The following is a 13,481-nucleotide window of genomic DNA, read 5'->3' as shown; positions in this document are numbered from 1 at the left end:
CTTGAGTTATTATAGATGGCACAACCAACTCCTCTAGGCCAGTTTCAAGTGTAAGAATGTAATGCACACACAACTCCTGGGTATTGTAGATCTTTATTGTGCCCAATAATAACTCAAGAGACGTTTACTTAGTTACTATCCAAGCAAATTTTCTCTTGTGTGAAAAAGCTAGACATTAGATTGTGGCCAAGAGTCAAAGACAAAAACCAGGATTTATAAAAGACAGAGGAGAGAGGGATGAGAAAAAAAATACTTCAGACAGTTTGAGAACATTGGTCCTTGTTTGACATCTTGGGTGTGGGTAGGTAAACTGGTTAGCTGGCAGCTAAAAGGTCAGTTTGGGTCTTTCTGTTCTTGAATAGGCCAACCTTAGCATATCAAAGAAAACAATTTCAGCTGTTTATAGGTCCTTTGGAAAACCTGGTGAGGGCAGATGTCAGGTGCAGGTTACAGGCTATCTCTGTCTGATGGAGGGCTGCTGGTGTCCCTTCATACGAAGCACCGTCTTACTTAGGCCAGGTCTGCACCAGTGTCCTCAGAATTTCTCACTAGAAAGCCTCTTTATCTTCTTCTTTTGAACTGTCTGCTTTGGAATTTGTTCTTTTGTTCTTCAGATATTTACTGTTATACTGGTTTCTGGATCTTAGCCATATCCCAAACTCCTATTTATTTTGATGGAGGCTTGATTATTGTCCTAAATATGATTTTTTTTTCTGTAAGTAACATTTTGTCCCATTCCACTGGTGCCCCCTAATTTTCCTTGTTATGTGCTCATGATAACTTCCACACTCCTTTATAATTGGAGCTTTTCTGATTGGGTAGGTTGGATTTATACTTCATATGATACCGTTGCTTCAGTAAATAGTCACAATCACATTTTAGCATGAATTTTATGTTTGGACTTGGGATATTCATTTTGGCTTCCAAGAGTATGTTTTATGCTTTTTGGGTGGTCCTGGTTATGCTCATATAGATGAGATGGCTGGACAGTTGAGTGTCTGATTGGTGAATTGTAGAGTAGCAGAGTTCCCCCAAGCAAGGAACATTTCAGTCCATGTAGTTCTTTGCTTGATCTCTTGGATAAGTATCCTGGTGTTGATCACCAGTTGGTCCTGGAGTACAGTCGCTCTCAATCTTTTTTCAGCCCTTTTTCCATACCTGAGGACAGGTGTCCTCCCATCAATTGCAGTGGTTACTTATAGTTTGAAAAAGACCCTAGAGGTGTGTAGGTGTAGGTGTGTGTGTGTGTGTGTGCGCGCCTGCACACGCTGTCCCACTTTAAAAAAAATTCTCTCTCTAGCCCTATAAACTTAGTTTCTTTAGATAATGCAGTATGAGAGAAACATAATTTTGCTACCTGTCTAGCTTCAATGGGAGGGATAAATTAATACATCATACTCAATTTATTGAACAATTAAAAAAAATTTTTATAATCCTAGGTTTTGAAGTTTTAAGGTGCTCTGCAGGTGGAAGGAGTGGATAACATGAGCGCTGAAGAAGGTGACCCACCCCCTCCGGAAGAAGAAGCCCCGTCCTCTTCGGGAGAGGCAGCACCTCCTAGCTCAGAAGATGTTGCCCCTCCGGATCCAGGAGATGAGGCTCCCCCACCTCCGGAAGAAGAGGCTCCTCCTCCTTCCAGTGAAGAGGCCCCTCCCCTCCCAGTAGAGGCATCTGAAGAAGATACTGTCTCTCTTTCCAAAAAAGGTCCTACTTCCTCTTTAAGTGATTATATGAATCTCATTCCTTCTGATGAAAGGATAGTTATGCCAGATGAAGATGACCCAGATCTGAGAAGGGTTCGACCTAGGCCTGCGCCACGATTGGTTCAATCAGTGCCTTCTGATGTGCTCTCTCAGTCTTCCCGCAGATCATCCAGATATCTCCGAAGTATGAGTGGCATTACAAATCTACAGGAAACATTAAAAGAGAGACAGGTTTTGCTTATAATACCATTTTTATTAAGTGTCACTTTTATCTGAAATGAAATATTTTGGTGATTTTTCTTCATAATTACAATTTTTACACATGGTTTTCATTCTTTAGGCAAGATTCAGAGATGCAAGGGAAAACCGAAAAATGAAAATTGACCCTTCATACAAATATATATTTGAAATTCTATCAGCAAAGCTTGGCCTGGACATAACAACTGTTGAAGAGTTAATTTTGGATTGCCCATCTGTAAGTTTAAGTCTTATTATTTTTTAATTACTCTTTGAGAAGTGATTGGTTGAAGAAACTTGAATCGTTGTGAACAACAAAACATTTAGAAAGAGAAGGTTGGGATTTAACTGAATAGAGAAGAAGCTTTATTTTACATAGTTATAGCCAATTGGATGATATTTCTAGTTTGGCCTACTATTGTGGAGGAAAGGGAAAAAAGAGTTGGCAACTAGAAATGAGCTAAGATTCTAACTCAAAATGGCTTCAGAGGTTAGAGGGATGGTCAAACACAGGTAGAGTGATATTTTAAAAGTACGGGTTATATAAACTACACGTGCAAATCATTTGGGTAGAAAAACAAACTGCAGCAATAGAGCTAGGGAACAGTGACTACTGCATGAATATAGTCGAAAACAACGAGGTGATTACCGTGCGTCTCTGCGTGCCAGGGAGAGCCCTGGATTATGCCTACTTTTCTAGCATAATTATTAACAGTTCCTCCTTTCACTCCTAAAAGGGTCCCAGTTTTGGATGATGAATTTATATGGTCACCTTAATTATAGTAATGTATGATAAACTGTGACTTTGATAGCGGTTCCCGGAAGCACTGTCATAGCTTCCTTATAGCTCAGGTTCTAAATTTTCAACAAAATTACTCTTAGCTGCTTGAGTTTTTGTCAAGTCTAGGAGTGACCTGGGCTGGAGCTTCTACAAGACCCGTGAGCAGGTACATGCTGGTGGTGAGCTGATCGTCCCACTGAATGCAAGGGTGAGAGAGTTGCAATGGGGGCGGCATTGTGGTGAGGTTGCCATTATCAGGGTCCATACTCCCTGTTCTTGCCCAGTGAACTTGGGCAAAACTCTTTAGCTTGCTCTAGGAGCGAAGAGTCTGTGGAATGTTTCCTAAAAGAGCCTCTCCCTTGCTCGATGTAGTATGTTACCAAGTTCTGGAAGTTGTCTGCCCTTCATTTCTTCCAGGACCCTTATAAAGCTTTAGAACTGGCAGGCCCCTGACAGTTGAATGGGACTGATCATTTTCTTGTTCCCTTAGTGTGTTACAGTGACATGGGCATGTGATTGATGCAGAGAGATCAATAGCTCTGAGCTATTTTAATGGCAAATGATAGACAACCTTGGAGATGTGTACATAAAACAAGAGGTGCCACAGCAAGCAACTGGAAGTAGGATGATTTCCCGGGTCACCAAAGTTCCCTGTGGGAATGTGCGTGTGGCTAAGGATGGCTTCACGGGCATGCGAGCTGTTAGCTGAGTAGGCCCTTGTGCTGAAGGGCCCTACCCTTGGATAAATGATCTCCTGTTGCCATCTTAAAATTATTAATAATTTCTAAACAAGTGGTTCTGAATTTTCATTTTTCACTGGGCCTCACAAATTCTGTAACCTTCCCTGGCTATGGATGATACCACCCAATGGCAACAGGATTCTCTTTGCCACTCTCAATTGTTTTTGTTTGTTTGTATTGTTTTTTCATTTGTTTTCATCTCTCCTGGCCTCCCTTCTCTACTATTTTGACTCCTCTGGTGACTCTGGTTATGTGTCTGCCTATTCTCTAGGTAGAAGATGCAAAACAACCTTGCACACATCACTGAGCAGATGACCAAGAGAGGAAGGGAAGGCCAATTTCTAAAAAATGTGATTCTCAGTAGGCCCAGGCTTCAAGCCTGTCCCAAGGACCATTCCTGTGCTTGGTTAGGGAAGAAACCATATAGGTAATCAACATTGTTGCACCTGAAAATTTCAAGGCCACATATTTGGCTAACTTCACAATTGGAATCCCACTAGCTCTGCAAAAGATTTAGGCATAGACGTGGGGACTAGGCAGTGCCTTCAGAGGAAGACTGCTGCTAGGACTAAGCTGGGGAGATGAGTATCTACAGAGGTGATATTATCACCCTTAAGTATTTGCCACCTGGTTTTCTGGGCTGGCATTCTCTACTTGGAGGAAGTCTCTTTCACTGGCTAGCATGCTGACCAGGAAGTGGGAGTGCCCAATGCCTGCAAACCCTTCCATTTGTCATTCCTGGGGCGTGCCTTGGACTTTGGGTCTTTGTGGTTAGCTTCTTCCTTTAAGGCTATCATGGACCAGGCCAGACACTGCTTAGGCTGCAAGGAATGGGAAATCAAGGATTAAGGGAAGAGTCAAACCAGGAAAGGTGTTTCCTTAAGAGTTGCTGGTGAATTGCAAAGCCACAGTGGAGGGAAGATAGTAAGTACATCTAGGATGGAAACCAATGTCAAAATCTGTGCTCATTTGATTACATGGACAGAGCAAGAACATGTAGTAAATTGGCATCGCGATTAGTGGATGGGTGAGTAAGAAGTTGGAGCAAGAGGTGGTATGTTTTGTTATGGTTGTTTAGGTAACTGGGTGTATGGAAAAGTTTTTCTTTTATGTGAGGCCTGTTGCACAATCCAGAGTGAAAACAGGTCATTAAAGGCTCCGCAGGAGGGTAGACAACAGAAGAGGTGGTGGTTATTTTGTTTGCCTTCAGATCCATTCCCGACTGTGCTCCACCCTGCTCTGTGTCCTGGAAGGCTGACCCTTCTGGAATCTACCACATGGGCTCCCTCATCCTCTGGTTTCCATGTGGCTCGGCTTCTGGGAGCCACCAGCAGGAGATTGGAGGGCAGAAGAGAAAGAAGCCTGATCCCTCCCCACCTGGCCACGTTTCTGCCAGTGTCCTCCCGAGCAGTCCCTTTCCCCCAGCTCCAGCTCTCACCCTGCTTCCCGCTACCCCATTCCCCCCAACGCCCTCCCTTCCAGGCCTTGAGGTGGTACTGGTTTTCCTCTGTTGCTAGTCCTGTGTTGCCGCTAGTGCCACAGCTTCCCTTACCCTGCTCTGGCCTCTAGAAGTAGCCTCTTTAGGTTTCTTCAGAGCCTCTTTGTTACGACTCCTTTGCTTGCCAGGACCCTAACCAATACAGAGGTTTCTGCCGCATTGGCATTCAAGCTTTTGCTACTTCGTGTGTTCCTGCTACTTTCATTCAGCGCTGCTCATGATAGTCACAGACATTACTTTCCTGGCTTACATGATAGTGTTTTCCAAAGGCAAGACAGCAGCAGCACAGTTCTGTGGAAAGAGAGCAGATCTGGAGTTCCAGGTTCTGCACTTGTGGGTATGTGTCTTTGGGTCCTTCACTCAAATTCCTTTTATTTTTATTTATTTTTAATTTATTATTATTATTATTTGGGCTGGGCTACACAGCACATGGGATCTTAGTTCCCTGACCAGGGATCGAACCTGTGCCCCCTGCAATGGAAGCACAGAGTCTTAACCACTGGACCACCAGGGAAGTTCTCAAATTCTTTTTATTTATTTATTTATGGCTGTGTTGGGTCTTCGTTGCTGCGTGGGCTTTCTCTAGTTGCGGCGAGTGGGGGTTACTCTTTGTTGTGGTGCGCGGGCTTCTCATTGCGGTGGCTTCTCTTCTTGCAGAACACAGGCTCTAGGCACATGGGCTTCCATAGTTGTGGCACATGGGCTCAGTGGTTGTGGCTCGCAGGCTCTAGAGCACAGGCTCAGTAGTTGTGGCGCACGGGCTTAGTTGCTCCACGGCATGTGGGGTCTTCCTGGACCAGGGCTCGAAACCGTGTCCCCTGCATTGGGAGGCGGATTCTTAACCATTGCACCACCAGGGAAGTCCCCTCAAATTCTTTTTAGCTTTAATTTTCTTTTCTGCAAGAGGGGCATAATAATGCCACCTTACCTAGTGCAAGGTTGTGGTGAAGCTCAGATGAAGTATTTGTAAAATATTACGTATCATAAGTGAATTTTTAACTGCAGTCATGATTTCGGCCCACGATGGTTTTCACTCTGCTGGCCTCAGGAGTACAACATGTCTAAAAGACAAGAATTCATTACGTTTGATATTGAGTTTTTTTTTTTATCACAGTCATGCAGTCTACTTTTGAGAGTTTGGATGCATTCAAAGCTGATAGGTCATAGAAGTCACATACTGCATGAAAGTGTGGAACTGGGCAAGAATAGCTATGCTGACAGCTTCTGTATCTTTTAGGTGGTAATTATGCAAGAGAGCCAAGTTTACGTGTGAGATGGAAGAGTAGAAAATGAAGGGATAGAATTTTGCGCATCTCCGTGGCTCCATTTCATCTCCCAGGGTGGTGGTTCCCAAACGTGGTCCCAGGAACAGCAGCAGCATCACCTGGACCTTTTTAAAAATGCAAATCCTTGGGTCCAGCATTCTTTATTTTTAAGACGTCCCCTAGTTGCTTCTGTGATGCACACAAAAGTTTGAGAACCATTGTCCAAGGGTGAGAGGCTTTGCCAGACCTGAGATACTTCCTACAGGAATAGGTCAGTAAGTGAAGAGAAACCCACTGCCCAAGAGAGACACTTATGTATGAAATCAGTAGGGCTAGGTGAAGGGGGGTCAGTAAACTTGTGTTTCCCTAATGATGTGTGAGAGTTTTTGTTTATGTGACCTAGATATCTACTTACTAAAGATAATTATACTGACTCATAAGTAATTAAATTCATGCTCATAAATATGGAAGACATTATATTAATTTGTTTTTATATTAGTTTGGCTACAATATAGGTCAAATTATAATTGCTGAAAATATAATTACTCAAATAATTGGTCAAACAAAACAATTAGTTAATAAGGCAAGTTTTACTGTTCCACAAATCAACTTTTAAGAATAGTTTCTCTTGGGAATTCCCTGGTGGTCCAGTGGTTAGGACTCTGTGCTTTCACTGCCAGGGGCGCAGGTTCAATCCCTGGTCAGGGAAATAAGATCCTGCAAGCCACCCAGTGCAGCCAAAAAAAAAAGAGTAGTTTCTCTTAACAATAATTCTTTATGTTTACCTCCAGTTGGACTCACCTATTTATCCTTATAAGATGCTGTGAGGCAGGGTTAGGTAAGTGGAGGCCCACTTATATATGTAGATAAGTAATGTAGGTTTGGAAATAGAATTCACCCTATATTCCATGATAATTTTGGAGTTAAATTAGTTCGGATTCTAATCCTGCCTCTGATGTACCTGCTTCTGTGTACCTTGAATAAACTCTTTTAGCCTCATTTTCTTTATTTACAAAACTATGAGGACTAAGGTATGTAAAATGCCTAGCACAGGGCTTGGTTCATTTTATTATAGTTTCTTAGTCATTTTATTGATTATCATTTTCTCTTTTGTTTAACAGCTGGAAGCATTTACTCTTTTTTTTGTGAAAGATGGTTGTAAGACATTGAAGTTTTTGTACCAAGAAGGAGATGTACCTGGTCTTGGTAAGGATGTTTTGCAAGGGTAACGTGCCAGCTATTCGTGAATGAATGTTAAAGTGCAGCATATCTTTTCTCTTATACATAGACAATCCTATATTTATAAAGAAAATTTACCAGGAGCTTACAAGATTGCTATAATGATTGAAGAAGAAAGCATCCTTATAGAAGTCATTGACCTCTCCTGGGAATACACATTTTCACTAGAATTTAATTGCCTCTTCCTTGAAACAGGTAGAGGCATTTTGTACACGTGTTGTCAGATGACTAGAAATAGTCATGAAACCACCCGAAAGCACAGCAGTCACTCCCTGTGGTCCTGCGCCACCAGGGAAGCCCCCTCCTCTGCTGCCTTTAAGCTTAGGCTCCTATCTCATGCCTGCCCCAGTTTTCCAGATTGAAAACCAGTATCTCTGTTACCAGATTTCCTCTCTGAAATCCATACTACTTATTCCTGCCAAGTAAATCTTTCATTGTCCTGTTGTTGGATTGAGTCCAAACTCTTCATTTATTCTACTAAGGCCTGTCATAACCTGGACACACAGTACTTGTTTAGTCTGATCTCCTATTCTGCCAAACATGAACTTGCTGCTCTCTCTAAGCCAGTCTTCATGGTTGTCTGTCCACACCAGTCATTTCCGTGCCCTTTTCTCCACCCTCCTAAGTGTCTCCACCCAGCCAAATCCTACCCCTCCTCCGGATTGCCTCAGGCATTCTCTTTACTTCAGAGCCTTCTCAGAGTGTTCCAAACCACATCCATCACTATCCTCCAAATGCCTGTCTCTTTTAAAGTTTGCATTGTAAAATACACCACTTGATCACGTTCTTCTGTTTTCATCTAATTGTTTAATATATATGTCTTTCTTCACCAACAAAATATGTAGACTCATGATTAGTGACTATGTCTGCTCTACTGATCTTCTGTCTCTCACAATTCTTATGCTGGGACATTATTGTAAGGTCCAAATTTTCATAATTCATTAAAAATTAAAACAATAGGGGCTTCCCTGGTGGCGCAGCAGTTGAGAGTCCACCTGCTGATGCAGGGGACACAGGTTCGTGCCCCGGTCCGGGAAGATCCCACATGCCGCAGAGTGGCTGGGCCCGAGGGCCATGGCCGCTGAGCCTGCGCGTCTGGAGCCTGTGCTCCGCAATGGAAGAGGCCACAACAGCGAGAGGCCCGCGTACCGCAAAAAAAAAATAAAAATAAAAATAAATAAATAAAACAATAGCTGAAAATATAGAAAGGTGAGAAAATATCTACAATTAGAAGAAAAATTAAAACTACCACCCACATTCCCACTCACTTGGAATAATCAAGTTAACTCCTTGATGAGTATCCTTCTGTAACTTCTTTGGTATATATATATATATATATATATATATATATATATGTATATATGTGTGTGTGTGTGTGTTTATTTCCCTCTCTCTATGTATTTTGATATGTATATGTACAGTATGTATGAGATATGTACATATATATACACAGTATATATACCACTATGTATATAGTTTTATCTTCTGCTAGTTTTATCTTCTGATCACTAATTTAGATGTTTGTAACGACCCAAATTATAAGTATTGCTGCAAGTCTAAGACATATTCACGGTTCATTGACTCCTTGACATCCAGAGTTGCATATATAATATGTAGAGTTGGATCGTATTTTGCAGTATATATATATATACTGCTATACATATATATATTTGGGGGGACACATTCAGTCCATAGCATTTATTGTTATCCTATATTGCCTCAAACCTTCTTTGGAAGAGTATAGTATAAATAATAATAATGAAACTCTCAAGTTTTCAGCCAAAAAAAAAAAAAGTATTATTTTCAAACTTATCGGGCCAAAACAAGAATGTAGAGCTAGTGAGAATATTCCTTTTGTGCCAAGATTACAACACCGGACAGACAGAGCTGTCCAGGATGCTTCTGGATGAGGAGGTAAGTTTGAGACGGGCTCTCTGTGCCTCCACCTTTCCACAGCCTACGGCATTCTTGCTGCCTTTAACCAGGAAAGTAATCACCTCTTTTATGGCTCACAAGTAGCATCTCACTTACGCCAAATGTGCTGGAGGCTGGGAATGCTTTGTGGTTTGCTGACCTTGTACCCACTCTGGTGCTTTGGGTCGTTCTTTGTCAAAATTTATGAAAGTACAAGACAGATGAGAAGGGGGACGTGCATTCTTCAGCTGGAAGAGTGACCAAGTAACTACAAACTGCTGCCCCTCCTGGGATCGTGCTGGTCACTGCAGACTTCAGCAGCCCAATGACTTGTTCCTCCAGACAGCGCCTATGCCTATGCCTTGTTCACCCAGACCACCAGCCCTGTGGGTCCTGAGGAGGCAAAGCTTGATGGGGAGTAGGCGGGTACTGGATGAGAGTGTAAGGGGCCAAGGTAGGACTGAGAAGGAAGCCACTTTCCCCATACTCAGTGCCCTGCTGGATTCTAAGACCCCTCTACCCTAACAATTATCTTTCTAAATAGCCTTGGTCCAAACTTTGGAGCTCAGGGTGGATTTCAAGTCAGTGTCAACAGTGTGAAACTTTCCATTTCTTCTAGACAGGTTATCCTGTGTATCCTGGTATATGGGTGAGAGTATCCCAGACCAGATGTTGTTTTCTTAAACTGCAGAGCTTATCACACCCTCCATTGATGGTGTGCAGACCCCTGGGCCTGCAGGGAGGAGGAGATCACAGATAGACACTGTTTGACACACTGGTTTAAAGCTCGGTCCTGGAGAGGGTCAGAAGTGAGGTGGTGAAGACGAGCTCCACTCTTTACTTGCTGGGTCACACTGGGAAAGTTATTTCATCTCTCCGGGCCTTGGTTTTCTCATCTGTAAAATGGGAACAGTAATGGAACTCACCTCATGGGATTGGGAGGACCGCGGTTATGCTGGGCTCAGGGCAAGTGCCATGTAAACTTTGCCTCACTCCCTAAAAATGTCTTGTCCTCCAAGATTATACCCCAGTCTCAGAAAGAAAAAGGAACTCAGTAGCCATGAGAGTTAGTTCAGCCTTCTCTTAATTATTTTCAAAAACATTGCATTTCCTGTTTGGGGACCATGTCACCCAAGATATGCTTCCTTTTTTTTCAATTTAATTGAGCTAAGAAAAAACAATTTATAGATGCTTTATAAAAATGTAATCCAACTCTATATATTATTCTATGGTAGCTTTTAAAAATTGATAATATTGTCTTCTCCATGCCACTGATACATTTCCACAATTAAATTTTAAACAGTTGCATTGTACTTCATTAGGCTGAGACAACTATTAGGTTCAAAACTTATTATTAGAATTTAGGTTGTTCACAACTTTTTTCTCCTTTAAACAATGCCTCAATGAATATCATTGAAGCTAATTCTACGTGGATTAGGAAGACTTTTTAGGAAGAACTCTCAGGAGAACTGCCAGAAGAAAGGGTAAACATACTTTTAATTATTATTTTTGCTATTTCCAAAAATAATATATTTATCAGCTTGGTGAGTATTCCTCTACATGTCTTTCTTATATGCATGTGCTAACATGTAGACACTTAGTATCATTTTAAAAATATCATATAACACGTTTTATTCTTGACTGACTTTTTGGACTTGACAGTATAACCTAGACATTTTTTATGTTATTAAATATAGATTTATCTAATTTAAAAGATGCTGTATAGTATTCTTTAGTGTAGCTGCATTTGGATTTTTAGAAGCCAGGAATATGTTCAGCTGTGAGTAATGGAAATCCTAATAGTAGCTTAAACAAATAGGGAGTCTATTTTTCTCTCATAACTGGGCAGGCAGTGGCTAGCAGTGGTTCAAGTGCTCAGTAACGCCATCAGAAACCCAGATTCTTATTTTATTTCTGTTCTGCCATTCTTTTTTTTTTCTTAATTTAATTAATTAATTTATTTGGCTGCATTGGGTCTTCGTTGCTGTGTGCGGGCTTTTCTCTGGTTGCCGTGAGTGGGAGCTACTTTTCGTTGTGGTGCACGGGCTTCTCATTGCGGTGGCCTCTCTTGCTTTAGAGCACCGGCTCTAGAGCGCAGGCTTAGTTGCTCCACAGCATGTGGGATCTTCCCGGACCAGGGATCGAACCGGTGTCCCCTGCATTGGCAGGTGGATTTTTAACCACTGCGCCACAAGGCAAGTCCCCTATTCTGCCATTCTTAACACATTGCTTTGTGTTCATATTTGTTCCACGTGGTTGCAAGATGAAGTCTAGACATTATGTACAGGTTTTCATCATGTAGGAAAGGGGCCTACTAGTCACACCTCTCCCCTTTATCAGGAAAGCCCAAGATTCTTAATGTCATATGACTACCCTAGGGGCTAGGGAGGCTGAGAAAGCAGTTGTCTCCCTGAGAATGTACAGATTGCTAAATGGGACAAATTCAGGTTCACTTATCAAGGAAAAAAGGGAGAATATTAAGGGTAAAGGTAATTCTGCCAACCTCCATGAATGAGCATTTGAGCTCTACATTGCTGCATACCATGTCTCAGGGTTCTTTGGCTGCAAGCAAGGTGCAGACTCTGGCTTAGGTAAGCAAAATATTAAAACATTTGGGTGGTTCACAAAATTTAGAACTAGCTGAACAATCAGGCCTTGGGAAAAATAGGAATAGAGCATTTCCATGGATTTCAGGGCAGTTTCTTTGGATTCATCAGTAGATTGACCTTGCTCAGATACCCTTTTATCTTTGTGTCTCTGCATTCAAGATTTACAGTCTTGCAGAGAATCTAATTAGTATAGTTTTCATATGTGTACCCCTGCAGGGCTCTGAGACTGGTGTCCTCCAGAATCCCAGGATGGGAGAAATTCCCCAAACCCAAAGGAAGGGGGGCTGGGCAGACAAAAGATGTTTATGGTTTTGTGATAGGGATGTAAAATTTTCTTAGATCATATTTCAAATTGGTTATGGTTGTGAACAGGAAGACTGTTGATTGTTTGCTTATTAATATTGCAACCAGGGACTTCCCTGGTGGTACCTGGTGGTAAAGAGCCCACCTTCCAGTGCAGGGAATGCGGGTTCGATCCCTGGTCGGGGAACTAAGGTCCCACAACTAAGCCCACATGCCACAACTACTGAGCTCACACGCCTCCACGTGACAGCCCGCGTGCTGCAAACTACAGAGCCCACGTGCTCTGGAGTCCGCATGCCACAACTAGAGAGAGGAAACCTGCAGTCCACAACTAGAGAGAAGCCCACACGCCACAAAGAAAAGATCCCACATGCCTCAACGAAAATCCTGTGTGCCGCAACTAAGACCCTATGCAGCCAAAAAAAATTAAAAAAAAAAAAAAGAAAGAAAAAAATATTGCAACTAGCTATCTAACAGAATTCTCATATTTTAAATAGTTTTTAAACATCGAAGAAAGATTTCTAATGATACATTTTCATTGAAACTAGTTCAAGGAAGGATTTAATATAAGTCGGGTGCTATGAGAGTATGTAGTGGGGGACAGGATCTTCTTGGGGGAGTCAGTGAAAGTTTACCTGAGAGGTGGGATTTTCGTTGAGATCCGAAAGATTAGCAAGGATTAAAGAGGCAAATGGTTGAGAATGGGATAAGAGAAGGGTTTGCGTGAAAGTCCTGCCTGAGGCCAGGCCAAAAGGAGCAAAGTGCAGAACTCAGTGAAAGGCACCCAAGGAGGCTGCAATTTAAGATTTGCAATTACATCCTTTTGTAGACAAAAAATTTTATTCCATAATTACATTGAAAACTTCTTAAAGTAAAGCAAGGAACAAGGGTGTAAGATCCACAGTAATTTATCACATTTGATCAGTCATGTAATCGTATGCTAAGTTCTTGACTTTTGTTTTCAGAATGTGGTCGAACTATTGCTGGAGCAACCAAAGGGGCAAAAATGATGAGATTGTATATAGACAACGCAGCCCCAGAGAAACTAAAAGGAGTGTGTGTAGTTTTTGTTCGCTGTCGCAATGATGTCCCTATAAATACTAAAAATATTCATGAAGTATGTTTACATTTTTTCAAATATATGGTTAAGCATTTTTGCCAGCTTTATTGAGATATAATTGACATATAACGT

At 41.9% G+C, this 13,481-nt stretch overlaps 1 protein-coding gene across 1 annotated transcript in view; it reads left to right on the top strand.

The window, feature by feature from the left end:
- DNAH8 (dynein axonemal heavy chain 8) overlaps nt 1-13,481 on the top strand; it is a 326,150-nt gene that overhangs the window by 4,204 nt on the left and 308,465 nt on the right. The window contains exons 2-5 of the mRNA XM_089918797.1: nt 1,440-1,934; nt 2,044-2,178; nt 7,346-7,430; nt 13,255-13,406. Coding sequence (XP_089774923.1) covers nt 1,485-1,934; nt 2,044-2,178; nt 7,346-7,430; nt 13,255-13,406 — 822 coding nt within the window. The 5' untranslated portion in view covers nt 1,440-1,484. The remainder of the gene's footprint in view (nt 1-1,439; nt 1,935-2,043; nt 2,179-7,345; nt 7,431-13,254; nt 13,407-13,481) is intronic.

Source organism: Delphinapterus leucas, chromosome 10 (genome assembly GCF_059928025.1).
Source record: "Delphinapterus leucas isolate spDelLeu-1000000601 "Yukka" chromosome 10, BTC_Dleu_Yukka2, whole genome shotgun sequence".
Taxonomy (NCBI): Eukaryota; Metazoa; Chordata; class Mammalia; order Artiodactyla; family Monodontidae; genus Delphinapterus; species Delphinapterus leucas.
This window is presented reverse-complemented; position numbering and strand designations above follow the sequence as displayed.